The following is a 16,855-nucleotide window of genomic DNA, read 5'->3' on the forward strand; positions in this document are numbered from 1 at the left end:
GCAGAACTGCAGGAACCTGGGTACAGCAGCCCCAGGTGAGCTCAAAGAGGTGACTCTGGAAGCACTCCCCCAGCAGAACAAGAGAGCAGCAGGTGAGGGCACAAAGGCAGCAGCCACTCCTGCTCTGGAAGCACCAGGCCAGGTACTCTCTTGCTTCTGTTTGCAGGGGGAATAAGAAAAAAGACCAAAGACTGTCCTCAGAAACTTAGTGAGAGGAGCACACTTCAGAGCACAGGACCAATGCTGAGGAAAAGGAGATGTGAGGAACAATTTGGTGTAGCAGCAGGAGCCCCCAGCTACTCCCTTGTGGGGTTGTCTCACACTTTCCCTATGCAGTACCACAGCAACAGCTTCTAAACTACACCAGCAGGTGCTAATGGATATTGACCTGGCCCTGCCATGGTGCTGCCCTCGTGCCCTGGGAAAGAAAGATTAGGGGGAGGCCTGGCCACATGGAGGGCAGCATGGCTCAAGCTTGCCAGCTGCTCATGCTGCTGCCCTGCAGAAGTGCCTTCAGAGGGAGAAGCTGGGAGAAGAGGCAGGAGAGCTCAGGGCAGCCCCCTGTCAGTTTCAGTATCAAGGAGGCAGAGGACATGCTCTGAAGCCAAGCGGGACACCAAGCAGATGAAGCATCCAGAGAGGTGTTGTGAAGCATGAAGAAGCAGAGCCCAGAGGTGTAAAGGTAAGTGTCCTTGATGGTTTATTGGTCTGTAGGTGACAATGTACACAACTGTAACATGGAGAATGGTTAAGTGTTTACTAAAGGTACCTCAGAAAAGGATGCCAGCAAAAACATCAGGAGGGGGAAGCAAAACCAACAAAGAACTCTTCAGGTCAGTGTGCAAACGTTGTATAAAAATAGAAACACTAAGGCTAGAGGGAGCAGGCCCTGATAAATTATTTAAATAGCAAATCTACACCAGGAGGTGGTTAACTGTGCCAGGGCAAGAACAACAATAACTTAGACACCAGCACGGGGAGGCAAGGCGAGGAGAGAAAGAGAACACAACATTAGAAACCCATTTGGACATTTGCTTTCCCCAGTGCCATTTCCTTCCTGGGAAGACTTTTTCTGCAAAGAACTGTTGACTATGTACAGCATTAACTTTTTAGTACTACAGTAGCTTTAGTTTGTTAGACTTTTGAACTCTGCTTCCTCCAAAGGTTTTCCTCAGCCACACAACAATGAGGTAATATTTGTATGTAAAACTTTCACCGCCTTCAGTTCTTTTCCTTGTTTGAAGAGAGAAGGAAGTCATGAAGGATGCTGTCCCTTCCTTCTGCTGGGGAAAGGCCTTCTCATGTGCACCAAGCCCTCTCCCTCTGCTGCAGAGGGCTCCTGGAATTGTCTAGTCCAGGAAGAATTCCTTCTTTTGTAGCTGCACAGCACTGGTCACAAGTGCAGCAGCACAAGCCGCCTGCATGGGGGCTGACTGCAGGCATGGTGCCCCTCTGCCATCTCCTCAGGGCAGGTGCTGTGGTGGCAAAGCACTGCAGGCCTTTCCCAGCACAGAAGCACCACTCAGAGGCTGTGTGCCATCCCCTCATCTCTAGTGCTATGGGTGAGACAGGAACTGCTACCATCTAAAGGGGCTTGCCTTGCAGCACTGCAGAGTCACCTGCCAGGCTGCTAGCTGCCCTGCACAGAGAAAGGCAAAGCCAACATTGAGCTCAGACTGAGAAAACCAAACCTCTCATTCCCCACCCTGCCACTCTTGCCTCTGCCTGGGAGCCTTGGTGGGAACCAGCAGATCACCACTGTCTGCTCCAGACAAGGCTGTTTCTCAGCTAAGAGTCCTCCAGTCAATAAATAATCAGTATTTACACTCTTCCAGTCCTGCAGACTGGTCACAAGGAGCAGGTGGATAGTCTTGACGCACTTCCTGGTGGGATCAAGACCCCCTCAGGCATGAAACTGTGAAGGATAGGTAAAAATAAATATTTTACAAGGGCAGCATTTTACCTATAGGCTGCTTCCCCTCCAAAGAAGGGAGGGGTTTAAAGCATCTCTGGCATGTAGAGGAGGAATGTGTAGATTAAGTTTGTGCCTTTTTAACCATAAAAAGTGAAGCATGTGCTGAGCTTCTCAGGACAGCACAGTGCTAGCCCAGATGGCACCAGAGCTGAAGAGAACATTAGCAAAGGTGAGAGGTCTGCAGCTGATCAGCAAAACCAGAACCAAGCTGTAAACCCCAGTTCTCCCCAAGCTAGTGTGATCCAGTGTGCCAGTCTTCAATCCTCCTTCCCCTTCCCACCTTAGGAGATCTGTTTTGTCCTGTGCAACAGAGCAGCTGATCTAGCTCACCACAACTAAAGGCTATGTCTTCATCTGAAAAGCAGACAGAACAAGAGTTTCTCCAAGCCAAAGGGATGTAAACCAAGGTAGCACAGCTGTTCAAAACAATTCCTTTCCCCCCAAAGAAAACAAAAGCCTCCCACCCAAACCCTTGTCCCCACACAATGAAAGGTCTTCAGTTAAGTAGTCCACAGCACATCCAAAGATGTTCTTTGAAGATGCTGCTCCATGGGACCTCCATTTGGAGGCAGAGACACTGCACTGTGCTGAACAGCAACCAAATGTCTTTCCTGCTGAAGGAAGTGTGCTTGTTCAGGGAAGAATTCTCAGCTGCAAGACACATTTGCTTCCTTCCCCTTCAGCAGAGGTCAGGTACTAAGTAGGTCTTCACTCTCGTTCTCAAAAGCACTCTCTTGAGGCAGATGATGTGTTTGAGTCCACATTTGCACAGGAAGGAGACAGGAAGGGATAATACACTGGTCCCAGGGTCCGTAAGGCTAACCGTTTCAGAAGGTGCAATACCAGCAGTTTAAAGAGTCTCTGGATCCAGTAGCCTGCTGACTATGGATCTGTGGGAAGAAAGTGAGGTGGTCAACCATTTCTGTGTCTTATGCATGGTTATGGCTACTACTGATCCCTGGAGACGTTTGTGAAGACCACAGCATTAGAGGACACTAAAGTGCTCAGGTACTTGACTCCAGCATCTGCTCTGTGTAACCATTACAGACTGAGGGCACGGCCCAGGAAGGCTCAGGGCACCTGGTGCTGGTCCCATCCACCTAGCTCCTCTGCACTGGGAGTGCCATACATGGACAGCCTTCTCTGCTTGCTTTTAAGCAAGTTAGGATGTTGCATGTCTGACACTCCTCTCCTGCTAGCCAAAGTGAGCGCTTGGCATTTTCACCTTGGACTTTGTCAGCTGTGCTGATTCAGTCCAGTCAGCATTTTCAAGGGAGATTCAAGATTGTTCATGCCCAGAATTTAATGAGGAGTTCTGACACTCTGAAATCACAGGACAGCAACACTGAGATTTTACACACCTCAGTGCTTAACTGAAGAGCTTATCAAGGAGTCCTGGTTCTGCCTGCAGAACTGAGAGACTGAGCCATAAAACACCATGGGTGAGCCTCCCTCCCCGCTGCCCTTAGCTCTAGTTCTCTGGTTTATTGAGAGCAGTGTTCTTGAACAAAGGATTTTACAGAGGCTCTCTCCAGCCCAGGGGTTCCTTACCTCTGCATTCATATTTCAGATCTGAGAAGAAGACCATTTCTTGAGAGAAGACAAACAGCCCTAGCCGGCCCCCAGCGTAGGTCTTGTCATAGATGGGTCCTGAGTCTGCCATGATTTTCTTCCCTTCATACATCACAACCCTGCAAAGAGACAGGAGGTCAGCCATCTGGACAAGCTGCTTGGGTGCATCTTTACAGGCATGGCTGTTCCCTGGGCTATTTCTGCAGGCAGAAGGCTGATGCTCACCTGATGTAGCCAGTCTTGGGTCTGTGGCTCAGCCGCCACCTGTACGCAGTGAAGTCTTTCCAGCCTATGTGCCGGGGGTCATGCCACAGGGTTCTCACCTACAGAAGAGCATTGCATTGATCACAAAGCCATTGTTTTGACATGGGCTGCCTTCACCAGCAGCCTTCTGACTAGTACAGGCTTGGGGCAAGTCATTAGGGCCCTTCAGTGGTTTTTGACATCAACTGCATTTAAATTCAATGCAGAGATGTCAGTAGGCAACTGCTGCCAGCAAGGACCCAGTGCTGCTGGAGAGCCTGTCTGCAGCATGCAGGCTGCTCCTCTGCTGTGGTGCTTGGCATGCTGAGGGACAAGGCCAGAGCTATTGCCCTGCAAGAGGACGATGCCCCTCTGCACAGCCCCCATGGAAGCGTTTCAGGTGGCAGAGGGCAGGGTACCAGAGTGCCCCTCTTACCTGCCCAGGGGTGTTCCCCGTGTGCCACAGAGCATTACGAAGGTGCTCTCCTGGGCCCGTGGTGGAGTTCACAACTTTGATGGAGAGACCTGAGTAGCCCTGAGCCTTGGTTGGCGTAGAGTCCCAGTAGGACTGGGTGATCTGCTTCCACATCACAACATAGAAACGACTGCTAGACTGGTAGCCAAACACAAAGCCAGCGTAGTCATCATCCCTCTCTGTGTTGATGAAGAAGGTGCCACTGAAGTCCACAGCATTGAATTCATCAAACCCTAGGGGGCATTCAAGGAGGAGGTTTTATGCACTGTTCTTGAGATTAACTCCTGAAGCTTGTCAGGTTCTCCTCCTCCCCTCCCCCTCAAGCAAAGCCCAAACTGTAACCTGTTAGAGGTAAGATCTGCACTTACCAACGGCGAGGCCAGGGTCACAGTTGACTGTCTGAACCAGCTCTTTTCCCTGGTGACGAACCACCCAGTTGGGATCGTTCTGGGATGTTCCTTTGGGATCCAAGGGAATCATCTGAAACTTCCTGAAGTCAGTCTCACTGATGTCCACGTTTTCAGGGCAGATGTCATCAATGTCTGGCACGCTGTCTTGGTCAAAGTCATCTTTGCAAGCATCCCCACGTCCATCACCTGCAGGGCACAAGTAATGTCACCGTTACCTCAGCCCTGCTGTACAGCTTGGGCTTGAAATCCCAGCTGCAGATCTGTGACTACCAGGGCACTGCTGGCAGACACCACAGAGGTTACAACAGCTACTCCTCACAGGGTAGCCCTTGCACTCCAGCCTGCTGGTGACTTAAGAGTAAGTTGGATACATGGTCACCTTTACACTGCTGCTTCCTCTTGGGGAGCACTAAACAGCACAGACTCCAAATAGCAGGCAGGGGGGTAGGAAAAACCCAGAGTACTGGAAAATGTTCTTAGAACATCACTGTGAGCCTGGGAAGCTTACCATCTGAATCAGCTTGGTCTGGGTTGGCAACCAATCTGCAGTTGTCTTTGTCATCAGGGATCCCATCGTTGTCATCATCGTGGTCGCAGGCATCGCCTTTCCCATCCTTGTCGTGGTCAGCTTGGTTGGCATTGGGCACGTAGGGGCAGTTGTCAAGGTTATTTTGATGGCCATCTTCATCAATGTCCTGGTTGTTGTCACACTGATCCCCTATGAGGTCAGAATCGGTGTCTTCCTAAGAAAGGGGAAGAAAAGGGTTTAAACAGCTGCTCAGAAAAAGTAGGAGTCTGAACAGCCAGGAGAGAGACCTCTGCTTGCTTTAGCAGGAGCCAGGGCAGCATCTAGCGACCCTAACAGCTGAAAAGCTGCCTGTGCCGACTGCTCTTGGGCTGCTTTAGTGTTGCCCTGGTTTTCCTTTGAATCCACAGCAGCAGGAAGCAGTGTGGTCATCTGCTTCTCTTCTCCCTTCTGCCATGTGAACCAACCAGTTGTGCAAGAGGCTGGATCCCCCCTAGATTTCTGTGAAGGAGACTTTTGGAAGTGCCTGAATGCACCTTTGTTACAGAACAGCAACCTGTGCTGCCTTCAGCTCACTGGGGGGAAAAGGTCCTTTCAAATGTAGCTGTTTTGAACTTAAAGGCAAAGATCAAGAACAAGTCTGTCTCTAAGAGACCACAGGAGTACAGGCTCATCAAAAGGGTACTTCCTACCCACCTAGATTCCATGCAGTGCTAAGAATTGGATAGCCTCACTAAGGGAATCACCACAACATGAGCAAAGTTTGGGAGATGAGTACCTGCAGTAGTCTCAGACCCTCACTGGAGTTACTCTCCAGAATACACCTAGCAGCTGCCTGAGCTGCAGGGGCTTGTTACTTGATGAGGGCATCCTTTGCAAGTCAGTGATTTCTGACAAGGCCAAGTGAAGCTTAACTTGTTCCAGTGTTTTCTAGGCTACAAGGTGTTAGGCTACAGGGAGTTTTTCTGATGCCAGTCTATTTCTGTGGTGCAAATCCCCTACCTGGTCAGGGTTGTGTTCCAGAGGACAGTTGTCACACTGATCTCCAACACCATCCAGGTCTGTGTCCCTCTGGTCTACGTTGTAGACATACTGGCAGTTGTCCCTTTCGTTGAGGACCCCTGTAACAGCAAGGAGAGTGCATGAAGACAGATGTCTAAGTGCTGCAAAGGACTGGCTAAAGCCACTACATACTTGATGTGTTTCTGAAAAGCATTTTGAGGGCTCTGACTCCTGACCAGCAGCTCTGCCAACACTCTGCCCCTACTGCCTGCAGGCTGGAGCCAGCACTGAGCTGTGCCCAGAGGGCTGATTCACAACAAATGACCATTAGCTGTAACTAATGTTCAGCAGCCTTCATGGCCTGGAACCACCAGAGGAGAGCTTTTGTATGATCAGGGATTAAATCCATGGTTTGTTTGATCCAACTGATTACAAACCCATTTAAAGGGGTGCTTAGAAGCCACCTACCATCCCCATCAATGTCCACTGCACAGGCATCTCCTTCCCCATTGTTGTCAGTGTCAGTCTGATCAGGGTTGTGGTTGTAGGGGCAGTTATCGCAGCGGTCACCAACCTCATCCCTGTCATAGTCATACTGCTGGGGGTTGTAGATGAAGGGGCAGTTGTCCTGCAAGAGCAAGGGAAGCCAGGCTTTAAACAGTCAGGTGAAAGCTTTAACCAGATCCTGCTCATGCTTGTACTGCTACGAAGGGAGGAACGAGAGACGGGGAACCAGCTGGAGCATTTCCATCTCAAAACTCTGCTGCTTGCACGAGTGTGGGAAGGGCTGAGAAGTGAAGATTCACTTGCAAAGCTCAGCCAGCTGCAGGGAGTCTGTCTGCAGTTTTGCCTATCTAAAGGCTTCCAGGATAGCTGTCAGCACCAGCCATCTCTTACAGGCCTCCTAAGGTTAAGGGCAGAAGCTAGAGCCCAGCTTCAGGAAGGGGAGTGGGAGAGCTCCATTCCAAGGCTGTTCCTTACCCGGTCATCAGGAATTCCATCGTCATCATCATCACTGTCACAGGCATCTCCAATCCCATCCTTATCATAGTCTTCCTGCCCAGAGTTGGGCAGATTGGGGCAGTTATCCTAGAAAGCAGCCAGATGTTTACAGTAAGGATTTCAGCAGGTAAGGTCTAACCATTAGGCACAAAGAAGGCTCAGCCATAAGGGTCGAGCCAGGCAGCTGTTCTCACAGTCTCAGCTCGTGTTTGCTGTGCAGGGAAGGCCTGGGGAGCCACACTTCAAACTCTCTGTAAAATAAGGATTTGGCTGCTTTTGAGAGTCTTTCCCCCTTTTTCTCCCCTTGGAGACAGATACACGTTCAGCAGGAACACAGGGATAGCTGCACTAGAGTCTTCCTAGAAGGTCTCCAACAGATAAGGCCTCGGCACTGGCATCCCACCAGGAGCCCCTTGCCAGGGTTACTTGCAGACAGGACAGTTTGCTAGCTCTAGACAGGGACTTGCATCATGCCTTGAAGGTAAGGCTGTGCCCATTCTCAGCCAGGCTGGCAGAGCAGCGGATGGGGGAAGAGGAGCAGCTCACCTTTTTGCAGTGGTAGGTGGCATTGGCCACACAGACCAGGTTCTCGTTGGGCCAGCCGTCCAGGTCAGTGTCTTCGCCACAGATGATGCCGTTGCCAGCGTAGCCTGGCTTGCACTCGCAGCGGTACATGGGGTCACTGAAGTGGCCAAGGTAGTTGCACTTGGCATTCTTGTTGCAGTCGTGTGTGCCATCTGTGCAGGGGTTACGTGGCTTGCACACCTAGGAGACAACACAAACTCTCTGCAGAGCAGCTCTTTACTCCACCTCCCCATGCTTCTGAGCAGAAGAAGAAAGACCTCATTACTTTCCTCCACTCTGCAGCTCCAGGCTCGGTCTTAGCACCAATTGGCCTTGTTCAAGCCTTGCTTATTTTCCAATGGACCTAAGCACTACAACATCTCCAAGACACCTACTGCTGGATGGTCAGTGAACACTGTTTAGTGACTTCTGGGCTGGACTTGGTACTGCCCAGGGAGGTGGTGGAGTCCCCATCCCTGGGGGTGTTCAAGAGGGGACTGGATGTGGCACTTGGTGCCATGATTTAGTCATGAGGTCTGTGGTGACAGGTTGGACTTGATGATCTTTGAGGTCTCTTCCAACCTTGGTGACTCTGTGATTTCAGACATCTTCTCCAACCTCAATAGTTCTGTGATTCTAAAATGCTGTCTAACATCTAAACCCTCGCTGGCTGAGGACAGTGATTTTGAAAGCTGATTGAACTCCAGTAGAGACTGCTTAATGCTCCTCCTGTGCTGCTGAATCTGAGGATGGTGCTTTGAGTGCACCAAGTCCTCCCCTGAAGTACACAGAGGCTTTTATGCTGTTTAGGTTTCAGAGCCCCAGCTGACAGTACCTGTTTGTTGGCCATGGCATCCTCCACACTGCGTCCAAAGGGCTGTGTCCCAGTGAAGCGTGGTGGACAAGGCAGGCAGTTGTAGCCAGGTTCGGTGTTCTCACACCTGTGCACTCCATTGAAGGCAAAGCAGGCATCAGGAACCTCTTTGCACTGAAAGGAGGGTTGGAGGTACAGGAGAACCACAGTTAGCATTACACCACGCCAGCAGCTTCCTCCCCTACCATTTTCTTTAACTCTTTCAAGGAGCAAAGTAGCATTTTTACCTCATCAATATCCTCACAGTGGATTCCATCACCGTGATAGCCAGCAGGGCAGGCACCACACTTCCAGGAGCCATCAGGGGAGCTGGTACAGGTGGTCCCCGCGAAGCAGGGGTTGGACAGACACCCATCTGAGAAACAGAGGAGGTGGTGCTCAGCTGAGGGCTGCCTGCTGTGCCGCTGCAGAAGGTGCAGCACCAGTGTCTTTACACACTGAAGCCAAGCTTGCAAAGGCTGTCCACAGCCTTTAGGTGCTTATGGGTGCTCACCAATGGGGCAGTCCTGCTTGTTGCAGACCTGAGTCCCTCTGGCCTCCCCTACGCAAGCCTTGCCCCCGTACTGAGGCTCAGGGTTATTGCAGAGGCGGCTCCGCTTCTGAAGTCCTCCTCCACAGGTCACTGTGCAGGTGTCCCATGGAGACCATGGGCCCCAGTTGCCATTAACTAAAGGGAGACAGAGGTTAGAGAAGATGTGTTGCTTTAAATTCACTGGCACAACTGGTTTCTGCCTGCTTAAGGCCTACTGCTTGCATAGTGAGAGCACTTCAGACAGGACAGAAGAGATGGGCTCCGTAGGAAAGCCACAGAAAACAGTTCAGGTTCATCTGAAACCAATCTGTGATGTTTTACCTAGCTCAGCTCTAAGCAGAACATTACTAACACTAGTGTGTGTAGCAGCTGCTCAGGAAGGTCACCATCTAAGCCACCAAAGAGCAGGTACCAGCTGGACAGACTTACTTGGGCAAGGATCCTTCTGGCAGGCTTTGTTCTCTCTTGCCTCGCCCTCACAAGGTTTGCCATTGAGCTGCGGCACTGGCGAGTTGCACAGCCGGATTCTGGTGATGATGCCTGTGCCACAGGTGACAGAGCACGAGGACCAAGGGGACCAGTGACTCCAGCCACCGTCCTGCTTAACTGCAAGAGAGAGGTGTCTGCTATCAACAATGCTGCTGAAGAACAGACCTCAGCTGCAGAGCACCTAGCAGGCAGTACCAGACCTGAGCCAAAGACTCCATGCATGTTGGACAGCCTCACCACTGTCACAGACTGAGTTGTTTTGCCACTAGAGAATTGCATAACTGAACTGGACTCCAATTTTACCCTGGGAGCAGTGCCCAAGCGTGCCCATTGCCTGCATTAACTCTCTGCTCTCCTTTAGCTCATTAGTACAGGTCTTCAAGGCCAGGAGCCAACCCTCCCCCCCCGGTGACAGAGCTCCACAGTCTGTGAACACGAAGCCAGTGCCTGTGGCCCGTGTCTCTCAGCAGCGTGAGCAGGTCAGGTACTTACATCTCTTGTCACACTCCTGAAGGTGGCAGGTCCTGGTCTGCACAGAAGAGCCCTCGCAGCGGTTGTTGAGGCTGTCACAGGAGCGCCCCCTCTGCTGGATCCCATTGCCGCAGGTCACAGAGCAGGACGTCCACTCGGACCAGGGAGACCATCCGTCGTCTGCGTAGTCGCTCGCTGCAGAGGAATACAGCTCTGTCACAGCTCTGTCACTCCAGAGGTGCTGTCCCATAGTCTTTTCTCCCACCCTCTCCTCCCAAACAGGAGACAGCTGCCCTCAAAAGCCACGGGCATCTTGTACAAGGTACAGGCCATGAACTAAGTGCTTCAGCACATCCCCCGAGCCATTCCCACACACCGGGCTAACCTGACTCGAGTGGGGCAGGGTGATGCCCAGCTGTGGCACACCTTCAAGCAGCATGTGTCTAGCCAGGTGAAGCCAGCTGCTAGGGGAGCAGGAGGTGCTCAGTACTTACGCCAGCACCGAGGGCAGCACTCCCCGTCGGGCACGGTGGCATTGGAGCAGGGCATGAGAGGACAGGACACTTTGCGGCATATGGTGGCAGAGTTCTACAAAGAATCACAAGGAGTGCCATGAGCAAGTGGAACACCACCTGTGCCTGCAGGCTGGGCAAACAGAGACCTCTCCTGCAGCACTTCCAGGCTCAGCAGCACACCCAAAGCAGAGCCCTGGGGGTTCAGAGCTAACAACCCAGGGCGCTCACAGCTGTTCTCAGTCAGACTCTGCTGGTTCCCACTCTCACCTCTTAGTCTGCAGTCTAAACCAGAAGTATTTTGGGTTTGCAGAAGCTGATCAAGTTCTGGTTTTGCAGATGCTGGCTAGAGTAAGGCTGTCATGTGATACCCAAAGTATAAGGTCAGACTTCAAACAAGGAAATGAGAAGCCAACTTTCTTTTCAGTTAACATGGACTTAAGCTGATTATATGGTAAAGATGAAATGAGTTTAGTGACTCTGCTCAGAAGCCAGGAAATCTATAGCTTATACTTGAAGGTCTTTGATCTCCAAGCCAAGCAGGCAGGGTAAGAACATTCACCTTAAATCTCAATGAGAGCTAAAGGGCAGCCTATAGTTTGCTTCTAGAAGGTAGTAGCTTGGTCAGAAGAACACTCATGACTGCTATTTCAATCTCCAAGCAAATGACCACACAAAGGCAGTTACAGCCAAAACTGAGCAAGAGGGTTGCCACTGGAAAGAGGCAAATGCAGAAGTCACAGTACCACGTGCTGACTGCAAGGCAGAAGATGCAGAGAGACATAGAAGCAGATGCAGAACTTGCTGAGATGCCTTGGATTGCATGTGTACAAACTCAGCCTTTGGTCTCTAGCCAGCAGCAGGTCAGTTAACCCACTTGGGCTCATGGTACACCCAAGATGCTTTTGTTAAGGTGTATTTGCAGGTAGAGGGAGTAACCAAAGAGTTTAAAGAGGCTCTGAAGCTGTATGTTTGCTTCAGTGTACTATTGCAGCAGTCCATGGAAGCAGAACACAAAGCACAGATATCTTGCCAGGTGATCCTGGGATTTGAAGAGGAAGGGATTGCTGGTCTCACAGCTAGCAGCACAGGAAAGCTTACACTTTGTGAAGAGCCTTTATGACTAACAGCATGTCTTCTCCTGCTAAGCCAGCAGGAGGTTCACTGAATAGAATAAACCAGGTTGGAAGAGACCTTCAAGATCATCACGTTCAACCTATCAATCCAACACCACCTAATCAACTAACCCATGGCACCAAGCACCCCATCAAGTCTCCTCCTGAGCACCTCCGGTGATGGTGACTCCACCACCCCCCTGGGCAGCCCATTCCAGTGGGCAATCACTCTCTCTGTGTAAAACTTCCTCCTGCCCTCCAGCCTGAACCTCCCCTGGTGCAGCCTGAGACTGTGTCCTCTTGTTCTGGTGAGGACAGAAGGTGCATCTAAAGCATTCCAGGGAGCAAAGCTGATGCAGTACTGTAGATGCATTTTACTGATCCTGACTTATGCTCACAGACTATGTGAAGAATACAGGCATGCCCCAAAGGAAGCCATGAGCAGTGTCAGCAGCTGTGCCAGTGATAGTTTGCATGAGTCTCCCAAGTTCTGCAGCTCTAGCACTGTATGAAAGCTGCCTTTATACCAGAGATCTAGGAGGATGGAACACAGCTTTGCCCACAGCAATACATCCAGGTCTGTGCAGGATTCACTCCAACATCACTTAGGAACTTCTGTTCATTTCAGCTCCTGAGCTTGTGTCCAGAGGACCTGTGAACCTGAGGAACCCTACCTGGCAGGTGCATTCAGTGCAGCTGTCAATAGTCCACTCCTCCTTGTTTTTGTGCAAGATTCCGTTATGAATGCACACTCCCGGGGTGATCTGCACCACTTTGGCAATGAGCTCATTTTCTTCAGTCTTGGAGGGGACAGAAGAGAGAGGCAGAGAGAAGACATTGAGAAGTTAATGCAGCAAGCACCCTGTTCCACAGGAGCCATGGAGGGTAGCTCCTGGTGCTGATCCAGGCTCAAAGGGCAGGCGGTGCCTCACTGCCCGAGCGCCAGTTACCGAAGGCACCGCGGGCCTGGCCGGCACTCACCACTTTGCGCACTCTGTCCTGGAGCGTCGTGACCATGGAGCGCAGCCCCTGCAGCTCCACGAACATGTTGGTCAGCTCATCACAGGAGAAGCCACACACTGCCTGCATGTCCTTGGTCTTGTGGCCGATGTAGTTCGTGCGGATAGCTGGGCTGGAGCCGTTGATGGGGTTGTCCAAGGTGATGATGGCACTGGTGGCTAAGAGACAAAACCAGGTCAGGGCTTTTTTCCTTCCAAGGCAACACCTGCCGAGCAGCTGCCACTAGGGTGCCTGCAGAGGGTAATCTCATTGCTCATGCACCGTGGGTTTGCATGTCAGCATACTTCTGAGCTCTGTTTCGACTTGTCTAACGTAACGAGGAATCCTGGGTTTGATTGGGCTCAGGAGGTTGCACACTTACAGCTGGAGCAGCCTTTGTTCCTCAGGATGGTTTCCAGAGTGGTTCCGAACACGAACCGCACATTCTGCAGCAGTCCCTGTGGACAGAGGAAGAATTACAGCTGCTTGCAGGGACTGCGAGGGGGAGTGCAGCTCATACACAGAGCCTGCAGCAACTTAAGGTCATGCAAGAGCATTGAGAGTAATTTTGTGAGGGACAGATGGCACCGTGAAACACGCTGCTGTACTCTAGTGACAACACACCCTGCTGCCCAACACTCATCCTTTGACAATAAGGACCTGGCAAATCTCCAGGCAGGAAGAAAAAGTATCTCCAGGAATTTCTGCATATTGTACAGGAAATTGAGCAATGGAGCTACAACCACTTGTTTGGAAGTTTCAGAGCCTTCTTTTGCTGCAGGGAGTTCTGTCCCTGCAGGTCTAATGCTTAGCCTTTCAAACTCATTTAAGCTGACTAGATTTAGAGGTGGTCAAGCTACTCAGTGGTGGAGCCCTCTGTCTCTGCAGCTATTTAGGCTGGTCAAGCAGCACATATGCCTTCAAGGCAGACAGCTGAAGGTACTGGGTATAACCATAGGTGAAACCTTACCTGGAAGTTGTCATTGACTCCCCCTTTGGCCATACGGAGCCTGGCAGTGCTGGCCAGGTCCCTAGTAAAGATGTTCTGAATGGGGATGTCCAGTTCAGCATTCTCCATTTTCTCACACCCCACATAGAGCTGAGCTCGGTCCTCCTGCACAAACAGGGTGATGTTCTTCCAGTGTCCTGTAGCTAGCAAGGCATCCTCTACTGAGACGAGCTGCTGCTTGCCGTCGCCCGACAGGCTCAGGTCCAGGGTGCCTGCCTTGCCATTCGATACCAGGCTGAAGACGTGCCCAGAGCCATCTTTCTGTTCCACAGAGAGCAGCGTGCCCCTGCTCTTCTTGGCTTGCCGGAGAGTGGCCAGGAGGATGAAGCCCTTCTCGGCATGGATGGCATCTAATAAGTCTTGGAACTTGGAGTCGGGGACGGCAGGGATGCGCCCAGCATCTTCGATGCGGTAAGCAGGGCTGGAGGATTCTGGTCCCTTCACCAGGTGCACCCCGGGTGCCCGGCGCCCAGCTCCCTTCCGAATGAAGCCAACGAGTTCAAAGAGATCAAAGACACTGTTATCATCACTCCTGGACTCTGCAGAGAGATCAGAACAAGGAGCGTGAGCAGAGAACAAGAAGGTGGCACGCAGGAGTGTATCTGCCTGGACTGCTGAACGTACCGGCTGGTGATGTCTGCTGCGGAAGGTACAGCGCCGACAGCACCCCACCAGCAGCTGCCCCACAGCAGCACATGTGCGCTCTTGTGCAGGAGCCACTCAGCACAGGAACGCCAGGTGCCTGCTGGCTGACACAAAGGTAGCAGCCCTTCTGGAACCTCCTTAGACTCTCACAGAAGAGCAGCAGCCAGCAGATGCCCAGATCCTATGCCAGGATATAGCAACAGGAGCTTGCTTCATTCAGATGGATGAGCAGCAAGCACAGCAGCAGCTCCTCTACAGCATCCCCCTGGCAGCCTATTGCCCCGTTCCTTCTTCGGCCAGTTCCTACGTCCTGTTCCCCCTATCTGCTGCTATCGCAGCGGAGGACAAGCTCTGTGCTCAACTCCTGGAGACTCCTCTGTTTCTGCAGGTTACACAAATTCCACGCCAGGGAAAGTCTGTTCCTAGCTAGCTGCTACTCAGGCAAAAGCCTTTTTGTTCAGTGCAAGCTGGAAGCTCCTACCCGAGCACCCTTTCAGCCGCCTACAAAAGCGCCAAGCAGTACTCCAGGGTTTGTCCTCCCTTCCCGCCCGCCCCGAGCCCCAGCGCAGCGCTGTCCTTACCTGCGGCACGCTTGGCTTCGGAGGCGCCGAGCGTGAGGAGGAGGAAGAGAACCGCTGCCGGCCCCATGGTAAAGGTCTGTCTCGGAGCCAGCCTGGGGACAAGCGCAAGGAAGGAGGTCACGGCGCCGCCGTCGCACCCGGGACCTATCGTCCAGCGCACCGGCGGCTCCCGAGGCTCGCCGGCGGCAGGCAGGCTGCGCGGGGGCAAGCAGCGGGGACGCGGCAGGTGTCCCTCGGAGAAAGGAGCGAGCGCGACCGGCGCCGCTTCAGCACTTACCTGCGGGGAGAGCGATCGGCGGCGGGCTCGGGCGGCGGCGGGCTCCCGCGCCTCCGGGCACGGGCGGCTATTATCCCTAGGCGGCTCCGGACTGTCCCGGCGAGGGCGAGCGGCGGCGCGTGCCGGTCTGCGGGGCGGGCTCGGCGCGGCCGTGCACTGCGGGCAGCGGGAGCCGCGCGCGCCTTTAAAGGGCGGCTCGCATTCCTGCGCGCGCGGCCGGCCAATCAGCGGCGGCGGGGCAGGAAGCGGGGGGCGGGCGGCGCGCGGCGCGGCGGCCAGAGACAACTTTCCGCGGGGGCCGGGGCGGGGGAGCGGCCGCCGCGGGCGGCTCCTGCGCCGGGACCGCTTGGGGGCGCCCCGCGAGCTCGCACGGCGCTCGTGCCTCAGGGTCCGGCCGCCGCCGCTCGGGCCCGCGCCGGGCGCGACGCCGACCGCCTGCCGCCTTCCGCGGCGTCCCGGCCCCGGCCCCCGCGCTCCCGGCTGCTCAGCGCTGGCCTCGGCTCCGCCCGAGGGGCGACGGCGTCCCGGCCTCGCGGTGCCCCCCTGCCGGCCGTGCCCGCTGCGGCCCTCGGGACGCGCGGAGAGCGCTGGCGGGGCGCCGGCCGCCGCAGGTGTGCCCGGCCGGGACGAGCCGAGCCCCGGCGCCGCTACGTGCGGCTGCCTCGAGTGGCTTGGTGAGAGCAAGTCCCCTCACTCAGTTAGCCTAATGAGCTCAGTGGGAGCCCGTCCTGCCCGCTGGTCACAGCGCACAGCCGCGGGGACCTTGGCCGGGCGAGGGGCACTGGGGGCCGCTCCACGCTCTCTGCCAGCCCGGGCCCGCAGGCGGGGGGCAGGCTGGGCACCGAGCCGCCGAGCCCGGCGCCTTCCGTTCCACCTCCTTGTCACGGGAGCGGGGGGCTGGGGACGAGCCTCGGCTAGCCGGGCTGGGGTCCCGGGCGGTCCTGCCGCCGGGGGGCTGCGCTAGCGGCTTGCTTTCATCACCACGAAGGCTGAGCCAGGAATTTCCCACCCCACCCCCATCTCAGGTAAGAGCGAACCCGCTAAAGGTGAAAGAGGCAGGTTCTGTACGTCATGTGTGACCAGAGGCACTCGACTGTGTGAAACAGCGTGGAAGGAATGCGATTCCAAAAATGGTGAATTCCTCTGCATTCCCCGGGCCGTGCGCGCTTGGCGTGCGGCGAGCTCCTGCGGGAAGGAGGCTGGCCGTGAGTGCGGAGCCGGTCCGGCGCTGCCTGTGTGCCGAGGAGCCGGTCCGGCACTGCCTGTGTGCCGAGGAGACCGCGGCCAGCTTGGCAGCCGCCAGCAGCGCCCGGGCTGGGCTCCGGGCTGGCTCCTGTGTTGAGAGGCAGTGCTGCTCCACAGATTAGCCCAGGAAATGCCTGGGGAAATTCTTGACCTGAAGAATGAGATAGCTACGGAGTGGTGTGTGTTAGGGAAGAGCCAGGATGACTGTCTGTCCTTTTGACTCCTCAGAGTATGCCATCTTAAGGAGGCCTCTTTATTGTGCAGTGATACACCCAAGAAGAACCTGGAGCGTCTCGAGACGCAGAAGTGAGAGAGAAGAGAGATGATGGTGATGATG

At 53.9% G+C, this 16,855-nt stretch overlaps 1 protein-coding gene across 1 annotated transcript; it reads right to left on the reverse strand.

Moving 5' to 3' along the window:
- Nucleotides 1-683: 683 nt before the first annotated feature.
- THBS1 (thrombospondin 1) lies at nt 684-15,410 on the reverse strand. The gene is made up of 22 exons (XM_068162878.1): nt 15,274-15,410; nt 14,997-15,088; nt 13,732-14,309; nt 13,144-13,219; nt 12,744-12,940; nt 12,437-12,562; nt 10,630-10,723; nt 10,157-10,330; nt 9,605-9,781; nt 9,137-9,310; nt 8,871-8,998; nt 8,605-8,757; nt 7,752-7,970; nt 7,185-7,292; nt 6,672-6,831; nt 6,204-6,322; nt 5,184-5,418; nt 4,634-4,861; nt 4,227-4,498; nt 3,773-3,870; nt 3,527-3,666; nt 684-2,865 (listed from the first exon to the last, which is right to left on the reverse strand). Exons 2-22 carry the CDS (start codon nt 15,061-15,063, stop codon nt 2,858-2,860), a joined length of 3,531 nt encoding a protein of 1,176 aa, XP_068018979.1. The 5' UTR covers nt 15,064-15,088; nt 15,274-15,410; the 3' UTR covers nt 684-2,857.
- Nucleotides 15,411-16,855: the final 1,445 nt, after the last annotated feature.

This window comes from Melanerpes formicivorus, unplaced genomic scaffold (genome assembly GCF_026170545.1).
Source record: "Melanerpes formicivorus ecotype bairdi unplaced genomic scaffold, bMelFor1.0.p_v2 SCAF_68, whole genome shotgun sequence".
Lineage (NCBI taxonomy): Eukaryota > Metazoa > Chordata > Aves > Piciformes > Picidae > Melanerpes > Melanerpes formicivorus.